At 40.1% G+C, this 13,213-nt stretch overlaps 1 protein-coding gene across 2 annotated transcripts in view; it reads left to right on the top strand.

Moving 5' to 3' along the window:
- NOL8 (nucleolar protein 8) overlaps positions 1-13,213 on the top strand; it is a 1,174,909-nt gene that overhangs the window by 323,913 nt on the left and 837,783 nt on the right. For both annotated transcript variants that reach the window (XM_044077406.1, XM_044077405.1), the window contains exon 6: positions 6,619-6,687. In XM_044077406.1, coding sequence (XP_043933341.1) covers positions 6,619-6,687 — 69 coding nt within the window. The remainder of the gene's footprint in view (positions 1-6,618; positions 6,688-13,213) is intronic.

Below are 13,213 nucleotides of genomic sequence, written 5' to 3'. Positions count from 1 at the left end.
GATTGCTTAAACAGAAAATTATGTTGATTCCTGACTGTGCTAAAAATAAGGATTTGTAGGCTTTAATGCATTCTGCTGAACAAGTTGGAAAACATACTTTGCAATGTGGTTTTGATTCACTAGCGGCATCTTGCAGGGCTTCTGTCATTGGGTCTGTACTTAGAAGGCATGCTTGGCTTAAGGAGCAATCTTTGCCAGATCATGTTAAAGCTAAATTGCTGGATGCTCCCTTAAACCAGGACTGCCTCTTTGGCAACAAAGCAGTAGTAGTACTTAAAAAGATGGAGGAAAAAGCTAAATCCATGCAAACTGTTAAAGATTTCCTGCAAGTACAGCCTCCAAGATTTAGTAGGCATTGGCCCTCTAAGAATTGGTCCTTTTCTGCCTCTTCTAGGCCTTCTCAGTCCAAACCCAGAACGAGGAAGAACACCCAGGCTTCAGTCCCAAGGTACGCTCAGGACTAAGCAGTGAGGGGCTTCCACTTCCAAAGCAGGGAGTAGTAAGACTCTCCCCTATGGTAAACTGTCTCAATGACTTAATTTTAAAACTTCCATCCCCTACTCAACTGACTGCACCTTTAGGGGGAAAGATTGCGCTGCAGGCAAAAAAACTGGGAACTCATTACCTAGGACAAATGGGTTTTAAATATAGTTTCCCAAGGATACACATTCCACTTCCACAGTTTACCAACCCCAACCGGTTTGCCAGAAGCCCAAAAGCAATTTCTCTCTCTCTCTTAAGTATAAGGGCTATTCAGACTGTCCCAGAAGAGGAAAGGAGACCAGGTTTTTACTCAAGACTTTTCTGGGTGCCCAGAAAAGACAACACATGGCGCCCTATCCTGGATCTCTTTATCTTAAATGCTTTTTTGGTGATCCCAAAATTCAAGATTCTAACTCTTCACCAGTTGCATCCTATGCTAAGCAAGGATGCCTGGTTGGCAACACTGGATTTAAGAAAGCCTACCTGCACATCCCAATCAGGGAATCTTGCAGAAGATACCTGAGCTTCAAAGCCGGCTACATGCACTATCAGTTTTCTGCACTGCCCTTTGGCTTATCTACTGCGCCCAGGGTATTCACAAAGTGCCTAGTTCCAGTCATTGCATTTTGCAGGTAAAGAAATATTCAAATATACCCATACCTGGACGATTGTTTAATTCAGGCAGAAAGCCAGGACATACTTTTGAATCATCTGACTTTTGTACAAAAGGTGCTAACTTGTCTGGGGTACACCATAAACGAAAAGAAATAACATCTTGTACCCTGTCAACAAATTGTATTCCAGTGAGCAAGCTTGAACACAACTTCCCAGATGGCTTTCTTCACGCCAGAGAAACAAGTTCATTTGACAGCTTACTTCAAACTAATGGCCACAAAAACCCTGCTATCTGCAAGACAAATACTGCAAGCCTTGGGGTTCATGGCCTCCTGCATTCTTCTAATTCCATATGCAAGACTGCATATGAGGAAACTACAATGGTATCTAAAAAGCCTATGGTGTCAACATTCTCAGGATCTAGAAGCAATGATTCCTTTCATACCTTGCTTACAGTTAGAGTTCCTTTGGTGGGCAGAGACCTGCCACCAAAACAAGGGACTGCTATTCACTCAACCCCCTGCCGCCCAAACCCTAACAACAGATGCATCAGACTATGCATGGGTCGCTCACTTGACAGGGAAGTGCATTCAGAGCAAATGGAACCCAAGTCAAATGCACCTGCATATCAATTTAAAAGAAATGTTAGCTGTACAGAATGCTCTGACAGCCTTCAAGGACCACATTCTTCCAGGACAGTTAATGGTGAAGACTGACAACACCACTGTAATGTGGTACATAAACAAGCAGAGGGGAACCCACTCATACCCTGTCTGCAGACTAGCAGTGGCTCTGTGGAACACAGCCTTGAGCTACCAAGTGCACCTACAGGCTCGATTCCTGCCAGGAAAGCTAAATACACTGGCAGACAAACTAAGCAGAAATCTCATGTTCCCACACGAGTGGAAACTGGAACCAAAGACATTCAACATGTTGATAAACAAATGGGGGTGCCCAGATATAGACCTGTTTGCCTGCCCCCAGAACTACTAATTGGACAAATTCTGCACAAGGACTCCCCACAAACAAGCTTGGAAAGTGGATGCCATGTCCTTCACCTGGAAAAATCTGTCAGTTTATGCCTTTCCTCCTCTGCCTCTCCTCTCCAAGGTACTACTAACGATCAAACAGGACAAACCAAGGACGATACTGATTGCACCAGACTGGCCATGCCAACACTGGTACCCCCTCTTGCGCAGTGTGTCACTGCTGGCGCTATGGCACCTGCCTCAGACCCCTACCCTGCTGTCCCAGCAGGAGGGCCAGATTCTGCACACTCAGCTTCAAACCTTGAACCTGGCAGCCTGGCTAATTACTTGATCTCTCCATTACCATCCCTCAGTAAACAAGTGTTGGATGTCATTTTGGAGGCAAGGAGGCCTAGTACTGGAAAATCTTGTGCTAAAAAATGTAAAAGATTCTGTTCCTGGAACCAGACTCTGGGGATGGACACAGCAGCACCCAATTTACCTCAGATTCTTCAATACTTAACTGAGATGCTTCACAAGGGCCTTTCCTTTTCCTCCATCAAAATTCATGCCTCAACCATTTCAGCTCATTACAATACAGAACCACTCCTCTTCTCTCATCCACTGCTCAAGCAGTTTTTCAGAGGGGTCAAAGGAGAGCCACAACTCCAGCCTGGGACCTTAACTTTGTATTGGAAAAACTCACTCTACTTCCTTTTGAGCCAGCTGCAAGTACAGAGTTAAAATTCCTTTCTTGGAAAACAGTCTTTCTTTTAGCCATCACTTCAGCAAGAAGGGTGTCTGAATTACAGGCCCGTATGGCAGTGGAGCCTGTCATCATCTTTCATGCGGACAGGGTGTCCGTCAGGACCAATCCCTCCTTCATGCCCAAGGTAGTATCCAGTGTGGCTCTTAATCAGTCCATTCATCTGCCAACCTTCTTTTCTAATCCACATAACAAAGGGGAATGGATTCTGCAGTCCTTAGATGTGCGCAGACAACTTAGATTTTACTTGGACAGGACTAAACCTCTCAGGAAATCTGAACAGCTGCTGGTGGTATTTGCTGCAGGGGCAAAGGGGAAGGCCATTTCAAACCAAACCATTTCTAAATGGATAGGCCATTGCATTAATTTCTGCTATAAGCACCATGGAAAACCTATCCCACAGGGGATAAGACTACACTCAACCAGGACTGCATCTACCTCTACAGCCTTTCTCAGAGGTGTCCCTACCAGAAACATCCTTTGCTACCTGGAGTTCTGTACATACTTTCACCAAGCATTACCATTTGCCAATTTTCTCCAACTCCAGAGCTGGTTTTGCCGCTGCAGTTTTAGCTGGTCCTAATGCTATCTGAATTCCTCCCCCCATCCTTAGCTTTCGGAATCTACCCAAATGTGATAACTGCAACAGTGAAACACGAAGAACATAGTACATTTGTGTACACTTACCATAAATGTAGATGTTCGGGTGTATTCACTGTTGCAGTCCTGGTTACCCTCCCTCCAGCCCCCTGAATTCTTTAGGCTATACCTCTATTACTTTTTACTATGCTTAAAAGCCTTTTTGGTGTATTTGCTTTTTTGTTGGAGGTATAACCTTGTATATATATTTAACTGCTTCCCATTAGGGGGGCACCTGAGATTTGGGGCAAGAAAAACTGAATGGCGTCGGCTGCATGCTTTTACCCCTGACTAACTGACATCATGGAAGATGAGACAGCAACCGACGCAGGACCCAAGACTTTGATAATCAGGCTTACTGAGGGCTACTGCAAGCAGATAACCCAAATGTGAGGACTGCAGCAGTGAATACACTCGAACATCTACATTTATGGTAAGTGTACACAGCTGTACTTTATGGTGCTGTGGATGACTCTTCAAGAGCTGCAGCCACAGGTTCACTTATCCAACATTATGCATTGTTGAGCAGCAATTCATCCCTGAGGATTTTGAATCTAAAATCTTAGATTAAATCCTTGACAAAGACCTCCTGTTTGGTCCATAGGTGGCAAAACTCTTCAAAGCCCTACAGGAGCAAGGTAAGACTAATAAAGGACTGTAGGCAAATTTTACTTTCTGCAGGCCCTAGATACCAGAGAAACCTACCAACCAAGTCCACTTCATTTTAAGAGGGACCTTCCTTCCACTCATTGAAAAACACCAAGAGATTTTCAGCCAAGCCACATAGGGGAATCTCCTTGGGGGATGCCTCGCTTCAGAGGTAAAAACCTTTGGCCACCTTTCCAACAACTCCCATCCCCTCCTCAGTCCTCCTTCCCCTCTTTCAGAATGACTGTCTCTGTCCCTTCCTTTTTTGGAAATGATAACTACAGACAAATGGGTTCTGGCTATCATCAAAGAAGGTTATATTGTGTTATGGGAAGGCATCCTCTGTCTGATTTGACTTGCTTTCTCCTTCACAAAACCAGCTTCCGTTTCTCATCCCTGTCATTCAGGACTTAATAAAATCAAGGCACCATAGAAAGAGTGCCAACCTCCTTCATAAGACAAGGAAACTGGTTCTGTCCCAGTATCTTTCTGGTGCTAAGGAAGGAAGGATAATGGCGACCTATTCTGGATCTTGCTCTCTCTTTCTCTCTCCTAAACACCTTTCTGAAAGTACCCACTTTCAAAATGCTGTCTCTCCATACCTTTCTGCCTTTCTTTCTTCCATACGCCTTTATTGTTTCAGTAGACCAAAAGGATGCTTACGTGCATATCCCCATTCAACTCTCTTGCAGGAAATTCCTCTGATTTTTCTGTGCCTCATCACATTTTTAAGTAAGCAAAATGAAAAAACATTGCAGTGCAAGTGAAAGAACCATGAAACTTCTTAAAACAGTTAAACAGTTTTAATTGTAGTAAGCACTTTCATCCATCGCATAACATGAACTTCATCAGACTAAAGTCATGGTTAAAAACAACATATTTTTTGGTATGATTTGTGGAGTTAGTTGGTCGGCATTGTGATGTCATTATTTATGGTCACATGGGATTTTATGGTGGGATATTTAAGTCATGGTTCCTTTGCCTGCACTGTAATGTTTTTTTTCATTTTGTTTACTTGACTTTTGATTTTCCAACTGAATGCTGTAATTAAATCAAAAGGTTCTTCAACAAAGTATTAGTTTAAGGGTGTGCACACTTATGCAACCAGCTTATTGTACTTTTTTATTTTTTATATTTTTCCCCTAACAGATTTGTTTTTCAGTTGAATTGTACAGGTTATAGGTCTCATTAAAGGTGGGAAAAGTTTTGAAATTATTTATTGTGGTCTCATTTTTTTACATCTCAAAAACCTGGCATTTTAACAGGGGTGTGTACACTTTTTATATCCACTATATGTAAACTTACTGTAATAGTACATCTTCAAATGATCACTGTTGCAGTAACCTGTCCATCCCCTTATTTTCATATGTATTCATTGCTAGGGTGAAGACCTTAATTTTCTTTCCTAACATTGACCTTGTTAGGGAGTTGGCCTCCCTTGCTCTGTTGACATGAGATCTCTGAGGTGTTTGGAGTCCAATCCTGCCTTTATTCGGCCAAAGCTAACTTAACAGTTTGGGCACATGCAAGGTGTCCTGAAATTTTGGAAGCTGGCTGGCTATTCTATCCTTAGCAGGATATAACCTTATATAGGTAAGACTGCTGTAACAGTGATTATTTGAACATCTTCTGTTACGATAAGTTTACGTACACAACAGCACTGTCTTCCCTCCCCCTTCCTTCCAGTTTGGGAACTTGTATAAATTTTAGTTAGTGTTGTGATATTACAAAAATTGTTTTTCCATTTCATGATGTTTAGAATGAATACCTTTCATTAGCAGTGAATCTTTGCTTGCCATGAACACACCTGCTGAATTATCAAGTTTGAAAAACATTTATTTATAGAAATTTCATGCCACTTTGGTATTATCTATAAAGTTGTGAGGTCTGCATTGATTGTTGCAAGGAACACAACCAGTATGGATAAATGTAGCTGTATCTAGGAAAACAGACAGTGAGTAAATGTCCTATATTATGACTTAGTATTACAGCGATCCCTGTTTAAAATATTTACTGTTGTGGTAAGCACCTTTATATAACTATAATTTGGACTGTTAAATCTTGAACCTTTTGATTGTTACTATGAAAATTAAAAAAATAAACCATAGAGCGAATAATAACTGTAACCTTGGTCTTTTTTGTAAACATGCTGCAGTTATTTACAATTTGTAGAGGTTCAACACAAATTCTGATGCTTGCACTCTGCTAAAAAGTTACTGTGGAGTGCCTCAAAGTAGCAGTTACAATGTCTGAGAGCTTGTTGTATTAAAGGCTTTATTGCATAATTTGTTATACAAATGTTTTATAATGGGATGATGAGAGCAGGCATTTGCTTCCATTAAAAAGTGCATGTGATCTGCCTGGTACAGATTTTATAGAAAGTGTCATGAATAAAAATCTAGCAAAAAGTATCCCAGGTTCAAGTCCCAAAGTAGTTTTTAGTTTATACAAGTGTTGGTTATATATTGTAAACAGTTTCTTTTGTTTTTTCCCTGGTAGAACTGGGTTGTTAGCAAATATGGCAGAGTGCTTCCTGTTCTTCATCTTCGAGAGCAACGAAAGAGGAAAATATCCTTTTCAAATACTTAATGGTGATATGAACATATGTTTATGATACTGTTTCCTTCAGAGTCTTCTTCCTGTTTTTAATGTTTTACATTTTCCCATTATAAAATGTTTGTCATTATTTGTGCCTGAATGGTTGTTTGTAGTTGGCCCACTTTTTGTGCAAAAGATATTTTCAATTTTAACTACAGTTAATTTTTTAATTAGATGCTTCACAGTACTGCTGCAACTTAACTGTTTTTCTTCCACTTCCAGCTGTTTTCTTGTACTCTTAAGTATTCATTTGCACATGAAAGAATTTTGTGTGTAGCGCATTTTATCATTCGCAGATATTCAAAATGCATCACAGTGTCAGAGATGATCCAGAAGTCAAAAAGTCCTATATCCTTACTGCTGTTGTACATCACCTATGGCGTATTAATATTGGAAGTGGCACAGTCCATCACTGTCTAAGTTGGCCAGATGGGGACAGGAACAATGGCCTTAGCAAATGATCCTTTACGTTTGTCTTCACTAGTCCTCTGTTTGTGTCCCTCTTCCTTTTTATTTTCCCAAACTATGTTTTTATAATGTGTGCATTTTGAACTTTTTCAAAGGACTCATCTTTGCCATTCTTCATTTGGGTCCATATGCAGGTATCATAGTTCACTGTTCTGTACTGAAAACTGTCATTTGCTATTTATGTTCAAGACATCATGTTGTCATTGAGTTTTACTTATAGGCTTGATCACCTGTAGAACACTGTGGAATCTGGCCATTTTTCTGTAGCAATACTATTCCCATATCCAAGCCAGTATAAGTTCCTCCTGGCGGTGGTGCAATTTAAGGACTAATATGTGCCCCATTTTTTTTTATTTGCCTGCATGATCTTCCTGTTAGCTCCCATACATGCACTCATTTAGCTCATTTATTTCTCTGAAGGGGAGGCGAGAGCCAAGCCCATATTTATGAGAACACAGTGAGAGCCTCATTACTCATTCTTCCATTAGCTAGGGTGAGGACCTTGTTAACTCAGTTCTCCACAGAGGTGAGAGTCTGGTGTGAGGGGAGCAGGTCAGCATACCTAGCAAGTGGGCAAGTATGAGTCTCAAATTTATTTGCTCGCAGGTGCCCAGTTAAGTTTTTGCATTTGTAGTCACTGTTTGCTTCATTGCATCAGTGCTCTGATCATTTCTTACTTTTGTTCTTTAGTAGCCAAGTAGTCATGTTTCACATAATTTTGTTAACTTCGAGTTCTTTAATAGAAAATTTGCTAATGGAACTTTTAGTGGTACTAGTTCCTCTCAGAAGTTTACCAGGTGTTTTGTAATCTACAAGTAGACTTCATGGCATTCCATCACAGTCTTGAATTCAGTTGCAAGAAAAGTGATAGACATGTTTTTCAAAATTATAACTTTTTTCTTTGGGCAGGACAAGCCTTCCACACCTCTGTAAAGGAGTGTTTGTCTGTTGCACCCCTTGTCTTTAATCAGTAACAAGGTTGCTACTATGGATGAGAGCAGATGTTGAATTTGTTGACCTCCGTAGATGAAAGACTTTTGACCAGTTGAATTTCGCAATATGGAACAAATGACTAATGGTTCATAGGAGTTTGAATTAAAGGTGCTTATTCCATGACAGATGCCCTCTGTTTGAACATTTTACTAAAACTTCTAATGTTAAAGGTCAAATGCATTGTAGACTTTTCATTTTTAGAAGAAAATTGTGGAATTGAAGAAAAGAAGAAAAAATTAATGTATGATCGTTGTTATATCAAACATGATGAAACCAAGACCGCCAAAAGGGTTGAGACTAATAACTTAAAAAAATCTCAGTTTCTGACCATAGGTGGGTCATATAAGAGGCCTTCCATAATGCGATATAATCAGCCTCTCAATCTGGTGGAAGAGAAGTATTTTGGCATCAAACGTCAGAAAAATTGGAAACATTTTAAAGAACTGCTTCTTCATAGCCAGAGAAGCCTGGAGCCACTCGTGATGGATAACTTCAATCTGGAATATTTTTTTCCTCTCTGTAATGCAAGATTGTTGGAGTTGCAGGTGCAGGATTTTTCATAACTGGCATTGCCTGTAGTTGTCCTTTCTATGTTAAGGGAAGTGGTGCAGGTTTTGGTAATAGGCATTTATAGCATTCACACATGCATTATTAGATCTGTGTTGCAGTAGCCTAAACTATGAGTTATGTCCTACCAAGGATGTGATAACCAGACAGCATCCAAAGCTTTAGGACAACTTCAATGAATCCTAACCACTAAACTGCTTGAGAGCCATATAAAGTCAGTGGTTAGGGCACCAAACTTTCGTCCCATCAATGTGTGCTGTCCGTGTGGGCTTTGAGTGATTGGTCAGCTAGCACTTCACTAAGGCTGGGTAGCTTAGACCCCCTCTAGGGAGAAACCATGTTACCCATATTTTTGAGAAAAATTTACTTTTTCTTTAGAAATTTATTTAAGCTAGGAATTGTGTTTTTACTGGTTGTTACTAAAAATTTTTATTTCACAAATGTTAACTTTTGTAAGGTTTTCCATTCTGGGTAAAATTATTTAAAAATTTTTTTGTGCAAATTTTTAGTATTTCATTCTTGAAAAAAATATAAGGTGGTGGCATGTACTTGGTGTTGGGGATTGTCACTTAAAATTTTGACTCAAAATTGAAAAAATGTTATGTGCTTCAACTTTCAAAGGCTATGTGCTTTCAGGCACTTCTCTCAGTCAGAACATGGAGTAGTTTTCAGGCTGTTCCATTCTTCCCTTCGTTTGTCCACAAGAAAAAAAATTGACACGAGTCTTTGATAGTCAAGCCAGCTTCCTTCACTGCCAATTAACAACTTCGATATGGCTCAGTCAGGTACCTGGGTCTGCTCATTTTTTTATCCCACTGGCACTGCTGTTCGAAGATGTGAAGGGCAATGAGATAGAGATGTTTTCTGTGGCTGTTGTCAGTGTCCTCTATGGGCAAGGAAGAACCCTCTTGTTATCTGAGAGGAGAGAGCAGTTTATGCTTTACCGCAAAGCCAGCCTAAGGATCCTGTTTCCCAGAGAAAAGCCCCATATTTTAATTGGTCTTTTTGTAGGGTCTAATAGAAAAGAAGACAGAAAGATAGGCACGTATTATCTTCCTTCATCTAGGATGTACAGGGAGGATTTGTTGGATTTTGCTAAAAGCTTCTTCCAAGTTGGTGGCGCAGAGGTAGCGTTGTTGCCTCACAGCAAGAGGTTCTCCCGTTCGATTCTCGGCGGGAGCGCCTTCTGTGTGGAGTCTGCATGTCCTCCCTGTGGTCGAGTGGTGTTCGAAAGACATGCATAGAATGGGTGTGCCTTCGTTGAAGGTTGGGCGTCAAGCTGGCACCTCGGCACCCGTAAAAAATATATTGGCAATCATTAGTGGACAGGAGTTCCGCTGTGGCGACCCCTAACCGGGAAAAGCCGAAAGAAGAACAGCAACATCTGATTCCTCACTAGATGTTAAAAAAAAAAAATCACATTCTTTCAGATATGGATTCTCATTAAGGACAGGAATTAGTTTGGGGTTATATTTCTGTGGTGCCTATGCCACAGTGAGAGAAATTGGATTCTGAAGAAAATTTATTTTTCAGATTGTGCCCCTAGAGTCATATTTTTCTGAAACTGCAGCCATAATGAAAGAATTGTTTAAATGAGAAAAGACTGAACTTGGTGCCCCATCAAAAGACTGAAGTGTCCCAGCAAAGTTAGGACTTATTGCAGATATATTTTCCTCAGCCTGTAGCTGTTACTCATGTTTTACCAGCACTGGAGAATGTTTTCCTGACTGTCTGCAGTCATGCTCATATGTCAACATTTCTGTTCGCTTTTTTTAAAAGTATGAGAAAGTTAAGTGTTAACCTCCTTTCTTTAGGGATTAGGTACTCTCTGAATTTGCTAGTCACTTCTTTTTCTTGTGTGACAAAAATCTGTCTGAAATGTTCATATGAGACTGCTGATACTGCATGCAGATCAGCTGATACTGGGTCAGTAATGAAAAGTGTGCATGATTATATGCACAAAACTTTACCAGATTATGCCAAAGCTGAGATCTTGAATGCTTCCCTAGATGGATGTAGAGTTTGATTCTTCTTTTGAGGTCCTTAAAAGATTTGATGAAAGATGGTAGTGATTCAGGGATCACTCAGATTTTTTAAAACACATTGCCAGCGTTTAATTTCACCTTTCCTTCCAATACAGGATCCTTCTATAGGAAATGTAACAAAAAGTCTCAAAGTTTAGGCAAAGGAATTTCAAAAAACAATGGCAGGGAGAATTCCTTCTACTCGGTGTGTAACCACAGATGCTTCAGACTTGGCTTAAGAGTGGCTTCCAAGAGGGGTGAAAGTATATGGTCTGTGGGGCCAACAGAACAGACCAAGCCACATAAATGCCAAATAAATGATGGCAGCAGTAACTCTTCTCTCTGTCTGTGTAATTTGCTCGTGTTCTTTTCTAAAAGTTCTGCATTAGTCCTTTTTTATCCTTTTCAATATTCAGAACTTCAGTTACAGTTGGTTTAGATTCCAATTTCCATTTTCTAGTAATAGCCTTGTTTTTAGCAGCCAATAGCACTAAACTTAGTAAGGTTTTACTGTATCTCGGCAATTCAGATCCTGTGTCCTAGCTCTGAAGAATCCTTTTCTTAGTTAAAACCATTTGTACCCTCCAACATTCCTGACAAGAGTACATTGTAGGGACTTTTTAAAGTCTGTCAACTTATACTCCAAAAAAATGTGATCCCAGTTCCCTCCGTTTTTCATCACATCTCCAGCATTTGCTGTCTCCCTGAAGAAACATTTTCTGAAGTCTGTTTATGGTATAAAAATAATTATGCATACACTTGCAAGCAAAAATCCTATACCTTCTAGACTTTGGTACTTGTTTGAGAGCCATACAGATGTTCTTGCACTGTTGTTTTGTAAAGTGCCTTTCCAGTCCCTGTTCATAATCTTTTTTAAAATTGTCTGATTCTTACAGTTATCATGCAGTATTTTATATGCCATATTAATTTTCTTTTACAGCAACTTCTGTTCTAGACTCGACTCTGCCACAGCTGTTTTTTCAATTAGCACTCCCTTATCCCGTTCTCTTTGCCTATACTCTGTAAATAACTGGTACAGATGGCAGTTTCAAACTTCTGCTTACCCTCATCCCGCTCTTATCTTTCCCCCCTCTAGTTATTTGCTCCCCATACCTCGGTTCCTTTACCAGTTTTCTTCATTAAATTCCAAGTTTCCTCTTGCTTATTTTCTCTTCTCCTACTTAGATTTTGCCAGTAGGGATCACTTTCGTCATTCCCTTGTTGACATAGTTCTTGCAAAACTTTCTGCTACTTTCACAAATATAATAATCTGTATAGCAGGTATCATTCTCCTTAAGGGTCTGCATTTAAAATGCTACTCTTTCTTTCTTTTTCTCTCTGTTTGCCCCCCCCCCCATTTCATCATCCCTTTCCTCTTTACTTTTGCTCTAAAGAGTACATTCATATCAGGTAATCCTAAACCACTTTGTTGTATGGAGAAGATCAACTTTATCCTCTGGCATTTCTTACTCTTCTGTCAAGATTCAGCTCTGTGCCATCTTGTCTGCTTGTAGACCCCCCTCCCTTCTGCCCTGCCTCAAGTTGGACAGTTTTTGAAAGGGATTCTGCATATCTGTGTTGTCTAAAATACAGAGGTTGCTCCTCTTTGTGATCCCAACTTTTTGCTAGAGAAACTTAAACTTTTTCTGTTTGAACAAGGTCACAGGGCTGAATTGAAGCTCTTAATTTGGAAATTGATGCTCATTGCTGTAACCTCTACAAGAACCGAGTTACAAGCTCTTGTGGTGAATGAATGTTGTCAGTTTTCATAAGGATAGGCTATCTTTAAGAACAAATCCTTCATTTATGACTAAAGTGGTTTCAAAGTTTACTTTTAGTCAAGCTGTTCATCTCCATGTCTTTTTCCAGATCCAGAAATGAGGGAGAGAGGATTTCACATACGCTTGGATGTGTACAGGCAACTCTGGTACTATAATGACAGGGCTAAAACCTTCAGGAGTTTGGATCTACTATTTATTTTTTAGGATGGTAAGAAAAAGGAACAATCTGTGTCAAAACAGTTAGTTTCCAAATCATTGTCTCCGACTATTTTTATGTTCTCACCATAACAAGTCACTTCCAGGGAATGTCAGGACCCATTCTTCAGTTGCTTTCTCTTCTGTTGGTTTTTTTTTTTTTTTTTTTTAGAAAGGGGTGGACTTAAGTATTCTAGAGACAACTTTGCCCTCTGTGCCTACTTTTACAAAACTTAAATTAGTTTCTTTGTCCTGGTCCGCAGCAAGTTTTGCTTGGACTACTCTCCAGAAGCTTCTAGACTTTGACCCTTCTGCCTCCTCCCTTTTGTTCTAAGCTCTGGTTATCTACCCGTATAGCACAGGCTGCTGCAGCAGTGATCTAATAATGAACATAGTCCAGTTGTGTAAGTTAACTTCTGACAGTAAATGTTTGAGTAGAACACAGTTGCAGTAGGGACACATTCCCTT

This window comes from Protopterus annectens, chromosome 7.part0 (genome assembly GCF_019279795.1).
Source record: "Protopterus annectens isolate FY-2018-M chromosome 7.part0, PAN1.0, whole genome shotgun sequence".
Lineage (NCBI taxonomy): Eukaryota > Metazoa > Chordata > Ceratodontiformes > Protopteridae > Protopterus > Protopterus annectens.
This window is presented reverse-complemented; position numbering and strand designations above follow the sequence as displayed.